The sequence below is a fragment of the Arvicola amphibius genome, chromosome 5, assembly GCF_903992535.2.
Source record: "Arvicola amphibius chromosome 5, mArvAmp1.2, whole genome shotgun sequence".
Taxonomy (NCBI): domain Eukaryota; kingdom Metazoa; phylum Chordata; class Mammalia; order Rodentia; family Cricetidae; genus Arvicola; species Arvicola amphibius.
Window position 1 is genome coordinate 145,153,308 of NC_052051.1, and position 15,173 is coordinate 145,168,480.

Genomic DNA, 15,173 nt, shown 5'->3' on the forward strand with positions numbered 1-15,173 from the left:
CATGCTCACAGTTTTGTCAGGCAACCTTGTATGTTTCCATTTTCCAGGTGTATCTATATATGATTTTCTTTGGGTTCACCTTATTACTTAGCTTCTCTAGGATCATGAACTATAGGCTCAATATCCCTTGTTTATAGCTAGTATACACTTATGAGTGAGTACACACCATATTAATCTTTTGCATCTGGGTTACCTCACTCAGGATAGTGTTTTCTAATTCCATCCATTTGCATGCAAAATTCAAGATGTCACTATTTTTTACCACCCAGTAGTACTCTAATGTTTAAATGTCCCACATTTTCTTTATCCATTCTTTGATTGAGGGGCATCTAGGTTGTTTTCAGGTTCTGGTTATTACAAATAGTGCTGCTATGAACATAGTTAACAAATGCTTTTGTAGTATGATTGAACATCTTTTGGGTATATGCCCAAAAGTGGTATTGCTGGATCCTGAGATAGGTTGATTCTCAGTTTTCTGAGAAACTGCCATACTGATTTCCAAAGTGGTTGTACAATGTGCATTCCCACCAGCAATGGATGAGTGTTCCCCTTACTCCACATCCTCTCCAGCATAAGCTATCATTGGTGTTTTTGATCATAGTCATTCTGATAGGTGTACGATAGTATCTCATGGTTGTTTTGATTTGGATTTCCTTGATGGCTAAGGATGTTCAACATTTCCTTAAGTATCCTTTGGCCATTTGAGATTCTTCTGTTGAGAATTCTGTTTAGTTCTGTACCCCATTTTTAATTGGGTTATTTAGAATTTTGATGTCTAATTTCTGAGTTCTTTATATATTTTAAAGATCAATCCTTTGTCTGATGTGGGGTTGGTGAAAATCTTTGCCTATTCAGTAAGCTGCTTTTTTCTCTTATTGACTGAGTCCTTTGCTTTACAGAAGCTTCTCAATTTCAGGAGGTCCCAGTTATTTATTGACGTTCTTATCATCTGTGCTACTGGGGTTATATTTAGTAAGTGGTCTCCTGTGTCCATGCATTAAAGATTACTGCTCACGTTCTCTTCTATCAGGTTTAGTGTGGTTGGATTTATATTGAGGTCTTTAATTCATTTGAGCTTGAATTTTGTGCATGAAGATCGATATGTATCTATTTTCATTCTCCCACCTGTTGATATCCAGTTATGCCAGCACCATTTGTAAACAAAATTTCTTAAATGGTTGTTGTTTTTCTAATGAATGGCAAATAATCATTTTCAGTATCATAGATCATTCCTAGAATCATAAAATGGAGTGAGACATACAAAAGCACACCCAAGATGACATCATAGAGTCTATAATGGTAACAAACCTAGGAGACAGAACATCAGGAATGTAATAGTGTTATTCCCCTCAACTGGCAGTTGACCTCCTATATGATGGTTATCTCTCCTAAGAAAGAAAGGCTTTGCATGTCATGTATCATGTGAGTTCTATAATATTTGGTGGGACCCTAAAACACAGTCTGTGCCATGTCTGTGTGTTTGTATATGAATCCAAATACATTTAAGTATAAAACTGCTCTAAAGTACTATCTATCTTTAGTCATAAAATGCTATCATTAAAACAGATTACTCTGCCTGTTGTTACTCTGCCAACTCAGAATCATTAGCTGCTGTAATAGCTCTCTCCTATTTCTAATTTCATATATCATACAGTAAAGATGGTATATCACTCACAAGCAACATGATTTCCCTCATGTTAGCCTTGCTATAAGATTACTATGCTGATTCCAGTATTTAGTCCATAAAATATGAATACACAAATGTCATTGTCTTTATTTTGTTTTGGCCATGAAGTATGAGAACACTCTTCAATTCAATTCCAAACAACCTTTCATGAAGATCATGAGGAAATTAAAAACATCATTTTAAAACTTAGTTGATATGGGTTCTCCCAACAATATGATGCCTACAATTTAAAAACCTTGTTAGAAATGTGAATGACTTGGTTATTGCAGATGTCCCATTATCACAGTAAAAAATACACAACAAACACAACAAAACACCTGTCTGATAAATAGAGCTTTGTAAAAAAAAGTGGCATTTCTGCCCATCAATTATACCACACAAAAAGGAAACATTAAAACATTTCCAATTTTCTCACATCTAAATCAATATGTCCATACATGTTCCAGGCATTGAAAACAAGGGGTCAAATCCTGTACATTTTATAACTCTGTGGATTTGTATTGAAAATCAATGACTCCACTTACTAACTATAAAGAATATTAGTTCCCAGATACATTATGTGGGAAAGCCTAAATCACAGCAAATCTTCAGGTGTGCAGTACTTGCTGGCTCCTTAAGGATTTTGAAACCATGGCCAAATTGTCTAGAAATGTAGCAGGTGTTCCTGAGTATAAGTCATGAGACAGGCGAGAGAAAAGCAGAAGCTGTGCCAAATTTGATTTACTGATTTCTGTTATTGCATCAGTTCAAATCAAAAAGGAAGGATGCATGACATTTTTGAGGTTAATATCAGGTGCAGTTACAAATCTTTTGGAGCATATTATGTTTAAATTCCCAAATGTATTTAACTTATTTTTGCCACAATGATATAATGGTGGGAATGCAAGTTACATTTTTGAATATAGGTTCCTGCAAACCTTTAAAGAGGCAAGTGAACAGTGATTAGCCATTCCCAGTAATAAGCTAACTAATTCATATCTGGAATAATAGTGAACCAATAAGCTGGAGTAGTAATGGGCCACTCCAAGCTGGTTAGACACCCGTATCATCTTACAGATTTCACAGAAATAAAAATATAGGAATGAATTATTTATTTCTCAATGAGTAAATTTTATTTGAGGATGCAATTTAAAATAATTGTGCTTGAGGGGAGAAAACATGAATCTGTAATGGTATGAATAGTGTTTCCCAAATTTGTATATAGAAGGAATATTAGCATCAAACCACAGTTTGCAAATAGGTTGTTATGGACATAATTAGTTAAAGAGCTCAAAGTAAAATCATTCTGGATTTAAGGTGAGCACAATACAACTAAATAATATTTAAAACATTAGCATGTGATTTGCATGTGATATTCCACATGGCTTTCATTAAATACAAATTATTCTATGACTGTCTGATTTATAAAGACCTACTACTTAAAGTTATTTGTAATTTTAAACACTCTTTTCAATTTAAGTAATATTCTAAGGAAGATGATTTTTCTTTAAAGTATTCCAAAAATAGGATTATACCTTAAGGCAAGTCTAATATATGTAGAATTGGACCTATATTGTATCTCTATTTTAAAATGTATACATACAATGCTTATATGCTTATGAACATATGAACATAGCACTTACACACATTATTTTCCAAGAATATTCTTGTATGTTATGTCCTAAAACAGAATATGGAATTTTACACTTCTTTTGTGTTTCCTAAATACAGCACTGCCGCTTATTTTTATTACTACTTTAATCAAAGAAAATAATCACTAATTTAACTTCTCTTTCTGTATTTGTAAACAAATTTGAACATTTTATCATGTTTTCGCAAGTAATCATGCTTTGAATTGATTTCCAGTCCTTTCTCTGTTTTATGTTCATCTTTTTATTTCATAAACAAAATTTATTTCATGTTTATAATGTTTTAATGTTCGGGAGAATTGAATGACAAGAAAGTGTCAAGGACCCAAAAAATCTGTATTCTATTAAAAATCTGTATTCTATTAAAATCTGTATTCTATTAAAATCTGTATTCTATTAAAATCTGTATTCTATTAAAAATCTGTATTCTATTAAAAATCTGTATTCTATTAAAAATCTGTATTCTATTAAAAATCTGTATTCTATTAAAAATCTGTATTCTATTAAAAATCTGTATTCTATTAAAAATCTGTATTCTATTAAAAATCTGTATTCTATTAAAAAGAGACTTGAAATAAAATATCCTTACATGCATTTATGTCTTATGTTAATTCTTAGTAATATTAAAATATTTTCAACAAAAATTTTAAAAACTGATTTTTTCCCTCAAAGTAACGACATCATTTTAAGTGCTCTAATAAGCACATGGGCTTTACTTTACCATCAATTATTTTTATATTTCATATTATTTCATTGTGGTTGAAGAAAATACATCACAGCTTGACTAATCTTTTTCTGAAAAAAAAAAACAAAAGCTTGGCTTTTAAAAAGCTTTACAAAGAGTGTGTTGGAACGTCATAACTGGCTTTTAACTTCAATAACACCCACCTAGAATTTTGCTCAGTTTTAAAATCGGCAATGTTATATTCTATAATCTCTCCTGGAAACATTCTCTCTCACAGGTCTCACGATTTTGTTCAGACAAAATCCCCATGGAGACAAACTATGTTATTCTTCTGCATGTGTATGCGTGCGTGTGCGAGTGTGGTGTGTGTGTGGTGCGCGCGCACGTGCACATATACATGCATGATATTATTTTTTTTTAAAAAAATCATTTACTGGATATCTGCACAGAGGAAAGGAAAATTAAGTGATTAATTTCCCCCATCAGAGATAATTTATTCACTAGACACACGTAGATTTATATGGAAAATCAATGACTCTACTGCCTTCCTTACTATAAGGAATATCAGTTTTCATTGCCTCTAATCTCATGCTCATGTGCTGTGATGCTGTGATAGTTTATCTTCCATTGTCGGCGACACTTGATTTAGGGACACTTGGGAGTCCTTCCCTTGAGAAAATCTTCACAGCAATTCCAGGAAAATTTAACAGAAGTACAAAGACCCACCGTCAGTATAGGTGTCACCTTCCCATGGCTGTAGTCTCAGGTTGAATAAGCTGATCATTAGCATTCTAGTGTCTCAGCTTCCTGACTGTGAGAACACTGTGATCAGTACCTCATATTTCTGCTGCCACAATTTCCCCTTTATGATGGGCTATACATTGAAAATATGTGCCAAAATAAACTCTTATTTTCTTAAATTACTTTTGTCAAGTATCTCGACCCAGCAATGAGAAAGGAACCAATACAGGAAATTGGTCACTATTAGTTAGAAAATGATCTGACAAAGATGATCAAGTGGTATATTTACATTGGAGTTGGTTTGTGGGAGGGATGTAGAAGAGCTTAATGCTGAAGAGTAGAAAGGCTCTTGAATACTGTAAGCAAAGCAATTCTGGAAAGAGTGTGGGATTATCACACTCTCCAATGGGCATTTCTGCTAATAGAAACCAAGGACAATGGCGATGGGCTTGGACTCTGCAGCATGGACGGGCTCACTGTGAGCCTTGTCAGTTTGGTTGCTCACCTTCCTGGACTTAGGGGGAGTTGGGAGGACCTTGGACTTAACATAGTGAAGGGAACCCTGATGGCTCTTTGGCCTGGAGAGGGAGGGAGTGGGGGTATGGGTGGAAGGGAGGGGAGGGAAGGGGGAGGAGGAGGGGAGGAGATGGAAATTTTTAATAAAAAATGAGAAAAAAAGAAATGCAGACAGTGAATTCTGTGCTTGGGAAATTTCAGAGGGGAACAAAGATTCTACTGGGAACTGTACTAAATGTCTTTGATGCTACATTCTGCCAAAAATCTGACTGCATTCTGTCCATGTCCTGAAAAAATAAAGTGAAGTCAGATGTAAAGGTAATGGACTAAGTAGTTTGCTACATTAAGAGTATACCATCCTGGCTGGAAGCCTTGCTGGAAATAGAATCAGAAATTGTTAAAGAAATTGATGCCACCAAAAAGAAACCTGGTCTTGTGCACCGGCAAAATAGTAAAGGTCTCCTTAAGGCAACTCATCAGGGGTTCCATGCTCTAAAAGTGCAGATTAGATGAAATACAGTGTGAATTGAGAATTATGCTCACGGAATTCCTTGATCAAAACAACCACCTCAGAGAGTCCAGTGGTCAAAGAAAACTGAAGCTACTATATCTTGGCAGAAGGCATTCAGCATATATCCGTAGCTGGTAGCAGATAGTGCACTCCATGTACTGCTGGGTTTCCAGGTATGCAAACCGAAAGAGACGGTGAATATAACACGGAGTTTAAAATCAGGATACTAGAAAGTTGCTGAGGCAATGTGTAGCAGGGTTCGATTCTCTGAAACTAAGCTTGAGCTGTGGACGAAGTCCCATCACATTAAGCTGTGAAAGTGAAAAGCAATGCAGTGGAAAATTGTTGTGCTCGTGCCAGAGACGTGAGTTACATGCCTAGGAGAGCTGAGGCTTAGGAATAGGACTGACACATGGCAGTCATTATGGTTTTAGCGGGTGGAGGATTTGGATGTGCAGGACTATCCAAAGACAGAGGAGACCAGATGATGTCTCCAAGTGTTCCAGGTGCTTGCCATGAAGCTTAAGAGTTTGGGTGGTTACCTTCTCTGTGTGACATGAATAAATCTATTGGGTTCAACCATGCTTCCTTAAAACATTGTTATTTCATTTTCCCCATATTAACTACTAAGTACAATGGTAAAAGAGAAACATGTTAATTCTAACCCTCACACACACACAAATACACAGAGAATGGGGAATGCCAATGTCTCACTGACACCTTTGTAATCAACAAGACAAAGGACAAACATTGCTTGATTCATTATTTAAGTGGATATTATATTATAAGTGATAAAATACCTAATAAAGAAAAAATGAATAAATACTATATATGGTAGTGATGTTAAAAGTCCATGGTATTAGCTTGTAAATCATTGTTTTATTTTTATAAAAGTTCATGGATAAGATTGCTTTTTGTCTTAGAAGAGACTTTAGGCCTTTAAACAATTGTTTAAACATTTAACAGTTTGAAGATTTCACAAAGGAACTAAATTTATTTTCAATTATTAGAAATTGAAAAGTTTTTTTTTACTGCTGAATAGTACTCTATTGTGTAAATGGACAGCATTTTCTTTATCCATTCTTTGTTTGAGGAGCACCAATTCTTTGTTTGTTTGTTTCCATGTTCTGGCTATTACAAATAATACTGTTATGAACATAGTTCATAACAATGAACAATGGTTCTTGTAGTATGATTGAACATCTTTTGGGTATGCCCAAGAGTGGTATTGCTGGATCTTGATGTAGGTTGATTCCAAATTTTCTGATAAACTGCCACACTGATTTTGAAAGTGGTTGTACAAGTTTGTGTTTCCACTAGCAATGCAGGAGTGTTCCCATTACTTGGCATCATCTCCAGTATAAACTATCATTGGTGTCTTTGATTTAAGCCACTCTGGTGTAAGATGGTATTTCAGCGTTGTTTTGATTTGCATTTCCCTGATGTCTAAGGATGTTGAATATTTCCTTAAGTATCTTTTGGCCATTTGAGATTCTTTTTTTTTTCTTTCTCATGGTTTATTATTTTTTTTTATATTTAAAAATTTCCATCTCCTTCCCTCTTCCTCCCCCTCCCTCCGCTCCTCCTCCCCCTTCCCGCCCCTCCTTCTCCCCCTTCCCTCCCCTTCCCTCCACCCATACCTCCCCTCCCTCCCTCTCAAGGCCAAGGAGCCATCAGGGTTCCCCACTCTCTGCTAAGTCCAAGGTCCTCCCAACTCCCCCCAGGTCCAGGAAGGTGATCAACCAAGCTGAGAAGGCTCCCACAGAGCCCGTCCATGCAGAAGAATCAGAGCCCAGCGCCAATGTCCTTTGCTTCTCAGTCAGCCCCCGCTGTTGGCCACATTCAGAGAGACGGGTTTGGTCGCATGATCCATCAGTCCCATTCCAACTGGAGTTGGTGATCTCCCTTTCTATTGAGAATTTTCTGTTTGGATCTGTACCCCATTTTAAAAATTGGGTTATTTGGTATTTTGATATCTAATTTATCGAGTTCTTTATATATTTTAGATATCAGTCTTTTGTCTAATGTGGGGTTGGTTAAGATCTTTTCCCAATTAGTAGACTGCCTTTTTGTCTTATTGACTGTACAAAAGCTTCTCAGTTTTAAGAGGTCCCATTTATTTACTGCTGCTCCCAGTGTCTAAGCTTCTGGTATTATATTTAGGGAGTGGCTTTTTGTACCCATCTCCCACTTTCTCTTCTATCAGGTTCAGTGTGGTTATATTTATATTAAGGTCTTTAATCCATTTGGACTTGAGTTTTGTACATGGGGATAGATATGTACCTATTTTAAAAATTTGCATGCAAATGGAAGGGACTAGAAAAAAAAAAAACATCCAGAACGAGGTAATCTAGACCCAGAAAGATGAACATGGTACGTCCTCACTTTTAAGGAGATACCAGCTATAAAGCAAAAGATAAAGAGCCTAGTCCATGACACCAGAAAAACTAAGTAACAAGGAGAACCCTAAAAGAAACATGTATAGATCACACTGGGAAGGTGAAATAAACAAGATCTCCTGAGAAAATTGGGAGCGGAGCATGGGGATGGAGAGAGATGGTAGGGCAGAAGGGGAGAAGGAAGGAAGAAGAGGAGGGGGAGGAAAACTTGAGGGAATGGGATGGTTAATATGGGGGAAGGACAGAGCCCAAGATCAAGGAAAGAAATATCTAAGAAAGCCTCTATGGGGCTAGCAAGAAACCTGGCACTAGAGAAATTCCCAGAAATCCGAAAGGATGACCCCAGCTAATTCTCTAAGCAAAAGTGAAGAGGGTAACTGAACTGGCCTTTCCCTCTAGTCAGAAGGAAGACTATCTTAAATGTAATAAGAGAACCTGCTTCCAGTAACTGATAGAAGCAGACACATACATCCACAGTGGAACACTGGGCTGAGCTCCCCAAGTCCAGTCGAAGAGTGAGGAGGAGTGAGAATATGAGCAAAGAGTTTAATACCATGATGAGGATACCCACTGAAAGATCTTACCTGAGCCCCGTAAATCCAGTCTGACAGTGAGGGACCCAGCATGGGACCAAACTAGGCCCTCTGAATATATGTGGTAGCTGTATGGTGGGGGCAGACTTTGGGGTCGCTGGCATTTAGACCAGGATTTATTTCTACTGTTTGTACTGGCTTTTTAGAATCCATTTCCTTTGGATGGATACTTTGCTCAGCCATGATATAGTAGGGAGAGCCTTGGTCCTGCTTCAAATAAATGTGCTAGATTTGTTGACTCCCCATGGGATGCCTTACCCTCTCTGAAAAGCAGATAGGGTGTGGGATGGGGGAGAAATGAAGGGAATGGGAGGAGGGGAAGGAGTGGAAACTGGGACTGATATGTAAAATGAGAAAAGATTGTTTTTTTAAGATAAATTAAAATAAAGAAATTGAGAAGTTGTTGAGGAATAAGTATGAGAGTCAATATAACAAGGAGTGATTTGTGTGTGTGTGTGTGTGTGTGTTTTAGGGGTACATGTGTGTACCATAGGTGTGCCCATCCATGTTTGAATGTTGTACAAGTGTATGTTTAGGCCAGAAGATTAGATCAGGTATCTTCCTTGGTTAATCTCTAACTTTTTTGGAGAAATAGACTCTCACTTAATCTAGAACTCATTAATTGACTACGCTGGCTGGTCATTGAGTCCCATAGAGCTGGGTTATGCTTACTCTCCCATGCCCAGGTGGTATGTCTCCTTACATGGTGTGGTTTTCATGTGAGTTCTAGTCATCTAATCTTGAATTCTAATACTTGTACACCAAGCATTTTATTTACTGAACTGAGAGTTGACTTCAGATAATTAATGTTCATTGAGTATTAATGTGACTGGAATTGAAATCATTCAGAAGACACACTTCTGGGAATGTCTCTGAGGGAATTGCCATACAGGAAGTCAGTCCCACCACGAGTGTGGGCTGTTCCTTTGCAAGAACTTGGGCCCCAGACAAGAATAGAAAGGGAATGGAATTCTAGGCGATAGCTCTTTCTTTCCTTCTGACTGTGGGCCCAGTGTTAGCCTCCTCACCAAGCCTCCTTTGTTAAGATGCACAATACTAGCAGTTTCTCACCTTGCTGATGCTGTCACCCTTTACCACGGTTCCTCATGTTGTGCTGACCCCCCCCCATCACAAAGTTTATTCATTGCTACTTCATAACTGCAATTTTGCCAATGTTATTAATCATAATGTAAATATTCAATATAGGGCCCCTCCAGGGTCACAACCCACTTGTGGGGAACCACTGCACTCTGCTCTTTAACAATGAACCCAAAGAAGTCATTTCTTCATTGTTTTTGTCAGACATTTTCTCACAGCCTTGAGAAATGTGCTCAGTATCTATCTTGAGTAACTGTGCTGTACAGTTATGCTATGATTTGTGATCAAGGCCACAGGTATGGCTCAAACAACACCTAGGCCTATAGAACTCTGAGTCTTGATGCCACCATCATATAAAGTCTTGATGAATGAGAAGAGACCTCCGATGAGCACTCACCAAAAGCTCTGGTTTGCAGGAATTTGCCTTGAGCTGTGCAGTAGCCGACCGCTTAGCCAATGACAGACAGGGGAAGCTGCACACTCTTCATCAAGCTCCTGCTTGTGGGACAGTCATGTTTTTATGACCTCCCAGAGTCATTCCATCAAGTGTTGCAAGCTCTGTATTTGTCTCAAAGTTATGGCCACCCAGCCCAGTCACATGTCACCAAAACTTTTAAGTATATCCCTGTCCCACCCTCTCTTTACTTGTGTACTCATTCTTGTGTTCTTATGCACACAACTTCACTGGGATGACTTTAGAAGACATTTCTCGGTGTCTTTACTAGAAACTTAGATTAACATATACTAATTTTCCAAAACACTAAGAAAATATACTGTTTTTCACTTTATAAAATAGTAATTCTCTTTGAAAATTGGATCCAGTTTTCATAAATACTAACCTCATTTCCCACTTTATCTTGACATTTGTGGTAAGGGGGATCACAGTGAGTAAAATACAGAGTCACTTCAGTGCATTGGATTTTTTTTTCATAAACATTGTTAACTAGAAAGTGAAAAGCTGGTAGGCAATAAGACATGCTGAATCAGCAATTCTGAGAGGGTAGTGTAGGAAAAATTCTGTGATGCACTTATTAAAATGATGAGGCAAGGGAGGAATGAGTAGTGAAAGCGTTAAAGTTAGAAATATAAAGGCTATTCTTGCTCAGGCCAATAAATGTCACCTGCCAGAAAAAAGTCGATGTTCCTTTGAAGTGAGAGGATACCTTATTCCTAAAGCATTTAATTCATCAAAAGCTTGCCAGACTGCACTGTGTGAACACTGACCTGTGAACAGGTACCAGAGGTTATTTGGTTCCAGTGTTTCCATCTCACCCCGGCGGGTGGTCTTTCTGTGTCGAATTTTATAACCAGTAATAAATCCATTTTGTGTTCCTGATGGAGGAGGAAGCCAGCTTACTTTGATACTCTGTAAAATAAAAAAAATATATAGAAATTAAGATATTGAAGAGAGAAGGACAACTGAGCAGATCAAAGAAGCCACCCAATCACAAGTGTGAATCAAACACAGAAGCAAGTTTCAAGACATGGCCTCCTAATTAAATCCTTTCCTAAATTCTGACAGCATTCATAAATGCTTTATTTTAATAAAAATGCCCACAATTTATGTGACTGATTATATTCAGTATTATGTCTCCCTTGTCAGCATCATTAAAATGATAATAGCGAATTCTAAATAGCAAAATTCACAGAAAGGCAGGACTTGGATACAGCAGATGAGACGCAACAAGTAGGAGCAAATTGGAGGCAAAGGAGAAAACTAAGTCTAAGACCATTTTTAAAAAATATGTTAATGAAAACCAAGCTAATTTCCATTTAATAATCATCTAATTCTGGGCCTCTTTGCTTCTGGTACAACCTGAACTTGGTATTAAGGCATGTCGCTGGAAAGGGAGATGTCTTAGAAAGCTTGAATATGAATTAAACTGCAGCTTCTTCCATTGAGAGAGAAACCCACTGACTCTCACTGACTGGTCTAGCTGAGAGTTCAGTGCTCAGAGTCCTTGAACACAAAGGCCACAGATTCAGATAAGAGGCACACCAGTGAGCAGAAATGGAAGGGGTTATCAGGTCCAAGATGTGAGGCATCTATATTTTCTTTTCTCATCCAGTTCCTACAGGGACTTAAGTTAGGTAGGGACAAAATCAAATAACTGTTCATGACAGAAAATTTAGAACTTTGAACTAGACGAAAGGATGCAACCTGAGTCCCCAACAGTGAAGCCATAAGATGACAAGTCCCACCCAGGGACAAGAGTTTGCCCTTTGCAAGTTAACATTTAGAGAGACATTTTAGTATAAACGGATACTATATGATATAAAGTCCATATGACTTGATATCAAAGAAAGTCTTGACACATGCATACACAAATATTCAATAGAAAGAAGTACATAATAAGTTGATGTGAAAGAAACAATAATATTACACATAAAATAGCCCTGGAAAATATAAAATTCTACACCAAAAAGCTAAGAGAAAATGCTGGATCCTGAGAGTAATGAAAACACAAGGAAACTGAGAGAGTAACTAAGCCTGAAAAACACGGCAGTAAAAATTATGAAGGGGGAAAGACTGTAGTGAATTGGAGAGAAAGAATAAGAAACTACTGCTTATATAACTATAACCTCCTCCAAAATCTCAATGGTAAATTGAGAGGATAGAAAGACAATAGGGTATGAGGTTGAAAAATAGCAAAAAAAAAATGCAAAAAAATAAAAATAGTAAATAAGGAATCAAGTTTCTCAGCTTTCTAATAAAAGTCTATCCCTGAAGAAGTGGAAGAATATGGGATTATCTTAAAACGAACCATGAAATTTAGAAGCATCACCTTAAAACAGTAGTTGCATTATTTCCTCCTCAGAGATAACTGGGTACCAATGTTTCCAGAATGAAGAATGGAGGAAACAGGTCATATAAAATAGATCCAGAAAAAGAATGACATCAGCATTCTCAAAAATACTTAAAGTTATAAAACAACATGATGAAACTGAGAAAATTCTAGTTGGGAAATTGTAGTGCAGCTCTCTGTGTCATAACATAAATAAGTGAAAGAAAGGGATAATGCTAGTCAGGTATGCTAACACATGTTCCTGCAGGTGAAGCATATGAGTATTTCCCATGTTCATGACTTCAGAGATAATTATTTGTATCCCTTTAATCAGAAGACTGATGAGAATATGTTCTGGGGGAAGAAAAGATGCCAGTGAAAGAGACTTGAAAACCAGGTAATCTGAGTAAAAAACATGAAAGTCTCAGGAAGACAGGAAGGATGAGGTGGGAAAAGTAGAAAAGTGGGGTGGTCACTTTATCTGGAGAGGGAAGGAGGGCAACACCAAGAGAAAGAAAGGGATGTAGGAGCAACAAAGAACAGAAAGAATGCCTGGAAGAGCCTTGTGGAACATTATTAAATACATATATAATATGAATATGTCCATTATGTCACTTGGGGTGAAAATATTCTCCCCAAAAGTCAGGGAGTATCTAACAGAAACCCCAGTGGTAGTCATGGGGAAACTCCCCTCTAGTCATTAGTTAGAGGAGCCCAAGAGAGCTCCATAACCTATTCCTGTTGCCCTTGTGTGAAGGTGACACACACCGTAGACACAGCACTTGGAGAAATCCAATTGGAATTGCTCTGGAAACCTCCTTCCTGAGTACTAGCTCTCCTATCATTTGAGGATGCCATACAAGCTGCCAAGGGAGAAAGACACCTAAAAATCATACCAAACTGCAATAATGCTATCCAACTAGCACAGGAAAGTATCCCTGATAATGCAATCACAACATATATCAACATCCACCTGGTTGGACTTAAAGCCAACTCAATAGGAGGAAATTCATACACTGTTCTGTAAGCCAATTAGCTCACCGAGGCTGGTGAGACATGAATCCTTGAGGAGAACTTGCTACTGCAATGTTCCTAGTCCAGTATAATTCCCAGCTACATTCTAAGTACCCGTCATTGTATTTCTAGATAAATATAGTTCTTACTCCTTGTGCTGGGATAGCTTCATGTCAACTCTTTAAAAGCTAATGCCATCTGAGAGGAGGGAACCTCAATTAAGAAAATTTCTCCGTAAAACCAGGCTGTGAGCAAGCCTGTAGGGAATTTTTTAATCAGTGATTGATGGGAGAGAGCCAGTTCATTGTTAGTGATGCCATCCCTGGGCTGGTAGTTCTGGGGTCTATAGGAAAGCAGGCTGAGCAAACCCCAAAGAGCAAACGAATAAGCAGATCCCCTCCATGACCTCTGTATCAGCTCCTGTTTCCAGGTTTCTGCCCTGTTAGAGTTCCTGTCCTGATTTCCTTTAATGACGGTCTATGATATGGACGTATAAGCCAAATAAACCCTTTCCTCCCTAACTTGTATTTGTTCAAGGTGGTTCATCATAGAAATAGCAACCTCAACAAAGGCATCCCCCATCAAAGAAGTTTCCCTTTGAAGTGGATGGTGACCATTACAGAAACTGTAATTGGTAAAACTGCAGAGACTTACTTTAAGGTGCCCGGCCTGAACTAACGCTTTAACAATATTTATACCTAAAGCTCAGCAAACTTTGCCGAAGAGAGGCAGAAAGACTAAAATAACCTAAGCATGAGGACATCAGTGAGACAGAGTCTTCTACAGACGACGGTCAACTGAACCACGAGGGGAAGGGGGCATGAAGGCTATCACAGAGTCAGTTGCTAAAAGTGTGCCCATGTTTTCTCCTTAATATCACTTTACCCCTACCCGCAATGAAATCATTTTGGGGAGAGTGTCACTGTGCATGCAATTCCTGATACGTGATAAGTGTCCCACCAGTGAGCACTAGTCCTACCTCTATTCTTGTGGATATTTTGTTTGTTTGTTTTTAATCTGAGTCATTCCTACCACTCGCACCTACCCTGCTTCACGTTAGACTGCAAGTTCTCTGTCTTTCCTTCAATGTGCTGCCCTAAGACTGTGTTTCTATCTGTTCTTCTTATTCTTGTTCCATGCAGTCAGTACCCCAAATCCATCCTTAGCAAGTGAAAACTCTTACTGGTGTGCATAATTCACACTTTTAAGACTAGTCCCAAGATTAAACATATGTGTGTCATCATATTTTCATGAATCTTTTCATTTTCAATCTAACAACCAGCTCGCCAACAGTGCCTTCCATTGACGTTACTGAATGTATGAAGCAAACATTCAGACGGAAAACAAACCAACTGTCTACAACATAAAGAATCACACAAATACAGGATGTTCCTTAAAATTCTGACCTATGAACTTAATGTCCCAGAGGATTATGCGAGATAATAAAAATTCAAAGTTAAAAGTAATTTTTATGGATTTTGGAACAGATTTTTACTCTTTTTGACTTTAAGGCTA

The 15,173-nt window shown here is 37.7% G+C and overlaps 1 protein-coding gene across 1 annotated transcript in view; it reads right to left on the reverse strand.

The window, feature by feature from the left end:
- Nucleotides 1-15,173, reverse strand: part of Dcc (DCC netrin 1 receptor) — a 658,913-nt gene that overhangs the window by 181,659 nt on the left and 462,081 nt on the right. The window contains exon 13 of the mRNA XM_042055177.1: nt 11,083-11,224. Coding sequence (XP_041911111.1) covers nt 11,083-11,224 — 142 coding nt within the window. The remainder of the gene's footprint in view (nt 1-11,082; nt 11,225-15,173) is intronic.